The following is a 2,316-nucleotide window of genomic DNA, read 5'->3' as shown; positions in this document are numbered from 1 at the left end:
CGAAACCGCGATCCTTTGCCCTAACCACTGGGCCATTGCGCCTCCACGCAGATGATGATATAAAGGGTAAAGACCCTCTTTGGTCATGAATGATCATGAGTTTGCACCTAGAAAGCTCCCCTCCAAGGCACAAGTCCAAGCAAAGGTTGTGTATGGAAGACCAGCAGTCACAAATGCATACCAGCCTCTCTTCTCCATGCCACCGATGTTATCCGAGGAAAAGGCAAAGGGTCCGATACAGCTTGGCACCAGTGACATTGCAACTCATTTCTACAGATGAGTGAACTGAAGCAATGTGAAATAAAGTGTCTTGCTCAAGAACAACACACAGCTTGGTCCAGGAATTGAACTCACTACCTCTAGCTTGTGAGTCTGATGCTCTAACCACTGAGCCATGTGCCTTCACAAAGATATATATAAATTTAATCCAAGATTACAAAAGTTTCATGCTTTATGATACTTTAAACTGGCAGATTTAAAACACGGCATGTATCTCCAAGCAATTTTTCAGGCTCAGTTCATACATCAAATTTATTTAAAACTAGGATGCTGGACTGTGATAAAATGGGGGAAAATGAGAAGAAAAAAAAACATGTAATTGTGAATTAAATTGGTATTTATTCTCTCACAGGATGGGGTACTTTTTTAATGATTCGACCTACATTGGATCTATAAACTATGTGTGTATGTATGACAGGTTTCTTTTGGTTTCTGTCTACCAAATTCTTTCTTGTGAGGGAATTTGGTAGACAGAATAAAAGAGTAAAAACAAAATGTAAAAAAAAAAAAAAAAACGGGAAAGAACATCAGCACAAACCTGATAAAGAAGCTTCTCGCTTCAAGAGATTTACAGAAATGTCTAAAGGAACATTATGTATTGTACGGATAACAGTTGTCTCACCATTTGCTGGCTTGAAACAGTCGATTCCTGAAAGGGAGAAACAAGAGGGATGTAAGACAAATAGAGAAACAGGAGTGTTACAAGACACAGACATCATAACAAAAGGCAACACTTCTCGAAGATGTTGCCTTGAAGCATCAGGGGTATTAGAGGTATTTTGGGTTCAATCCCACTGCACAGCACCTTGGGCAAGTATCTTCTACTTTAACCCTTTCTGGGTCAAACTTTACCCTCCAGCTGGTCTCCAGAGCAGAAAGAATAAAGATGAGTAAAATCAGTCTTCCACACATACAAGCGTGTGTGTGTGGAGGACGGTGATTTTACTCATTTTTATTCTTTTAAGTGTTGGTGCCACTTAAAAGCACCCATGCCAGTGCTGCATCAATGCACTTGTGCTGGTGCTGCGTTAATTACACCCGTGACAGTAGAATGTAAAAAGCACCCAGCACACTCTGTAAAGTGGTTGACATTAGGAAAGATATCCAGTCATAGAAACCATGCCACAACAGACAAGTGGAGTCTAGCTAGCTCTTTGTCTCAAGCCATCCAACCCATGCCAGCATGGAAAGTGGATGTTAGACAATGATGATGACGATGATGAGACAGCACAAGAGTAATGATTTCAGCCACATTTTCTTCATCTATGTGTGATGCTCACTACCGCTTTACCAGGAATCTGGCTGAGATGAGGTTTCACCTATTCCAGTTATAGTGGGAATACACTGTGATAAGGTTAACTCCAGGCTGACCATTGCCATGTGGGTGCATTTGGTAGACAAACTGCGTGGAAGTTCATATAGGCGCAGGAGTGGCTGTGTGGCAAGTAGCTTGCTTACCAACCACATGGTTCCGAGTTCAGTCCCACTGCGTGGCACCTTGGGCAAGTGTCTTCTACTATAGCCTTGGGCCGACCAAAGCCTTGTGAGTGGATTTGGTAGACGGAAACTGAAAGAAGCCTGTCGCATATGTGTGTGTGTGTGTGTGTGAGTGAGTGTGTGTATATGCATGTGTCTTTGTCATCTTCACTGCTTGACAACCAGTGTTGCTTTTACAGTTCTATATTTAAGAGATGAGGAATTATGTACATTATTTACAATTGACAGATATTTGTCCTCATCTTGTTTGTTGTTAACACAACGTTTTGGCTGATATACACTCCAGCCGAGTAACAGTTTTTAAAAATATTTCTGCTGCTTTTAAATAAAGCACATTACTCTACCTCTGGTATTTGAGTACTCTTTTTTGCACCTTGTTGCACATTTATGTGCTCACTCCGGTATATATATATATATATATATATATATATATACATCAAAAGCTGAAAGAAACGAGAGGAAAAGTAAGTGGAGTCAACTTACCAAATTCCTGTTGAATTTTCTGTTTGAGGAAATCCATTTTAGCTGCTTCTCCATGGA

The 2,316-nt window shown here is 40.6% G+C and overlaps 1 protein-coding gene across 1 annotated transcript in view; it reads right to left on the bottom strand.

Annotated features, from left to right (window-relative positions):
- The window catches only part of LOC106883976 (integrator complex subunit 11-like), a 32,499-nt gene that overhangs the window by 11,188 nt on the left and 18,995 nt on the right, over positions 1 to 2,316 (bottom strand). Inside the window, 2 exon segments of the mRNA XM_014935135.2 lie at positions 818 to 928; positions 2,260 to 2,316. Of these exon segments, the coding sequence (XP_014790621.1) occupies positions 818 to 928; positions 2,260 to 2,316 (168 nt within the window).

This window comes from Octopus bimaculoides, chromosome 26 (assembly GCF_001194135.2).
Source record: "Octopus bimaculoides isolate UCB-OBI-ISO-001 chromosome 26, ASM119413v2, whole genome shotgun sequence".
NCBI lineage: Eukaryota > Metazoa > Mollusca > Cephalopoda > Octopoda > Octopodidae > Octopus > Octopus bimaculoides.
Note: the sequence above shows the minus strand (reverse complement) of the source record. Positions and strands in the feature narration are given on the sequence as shown.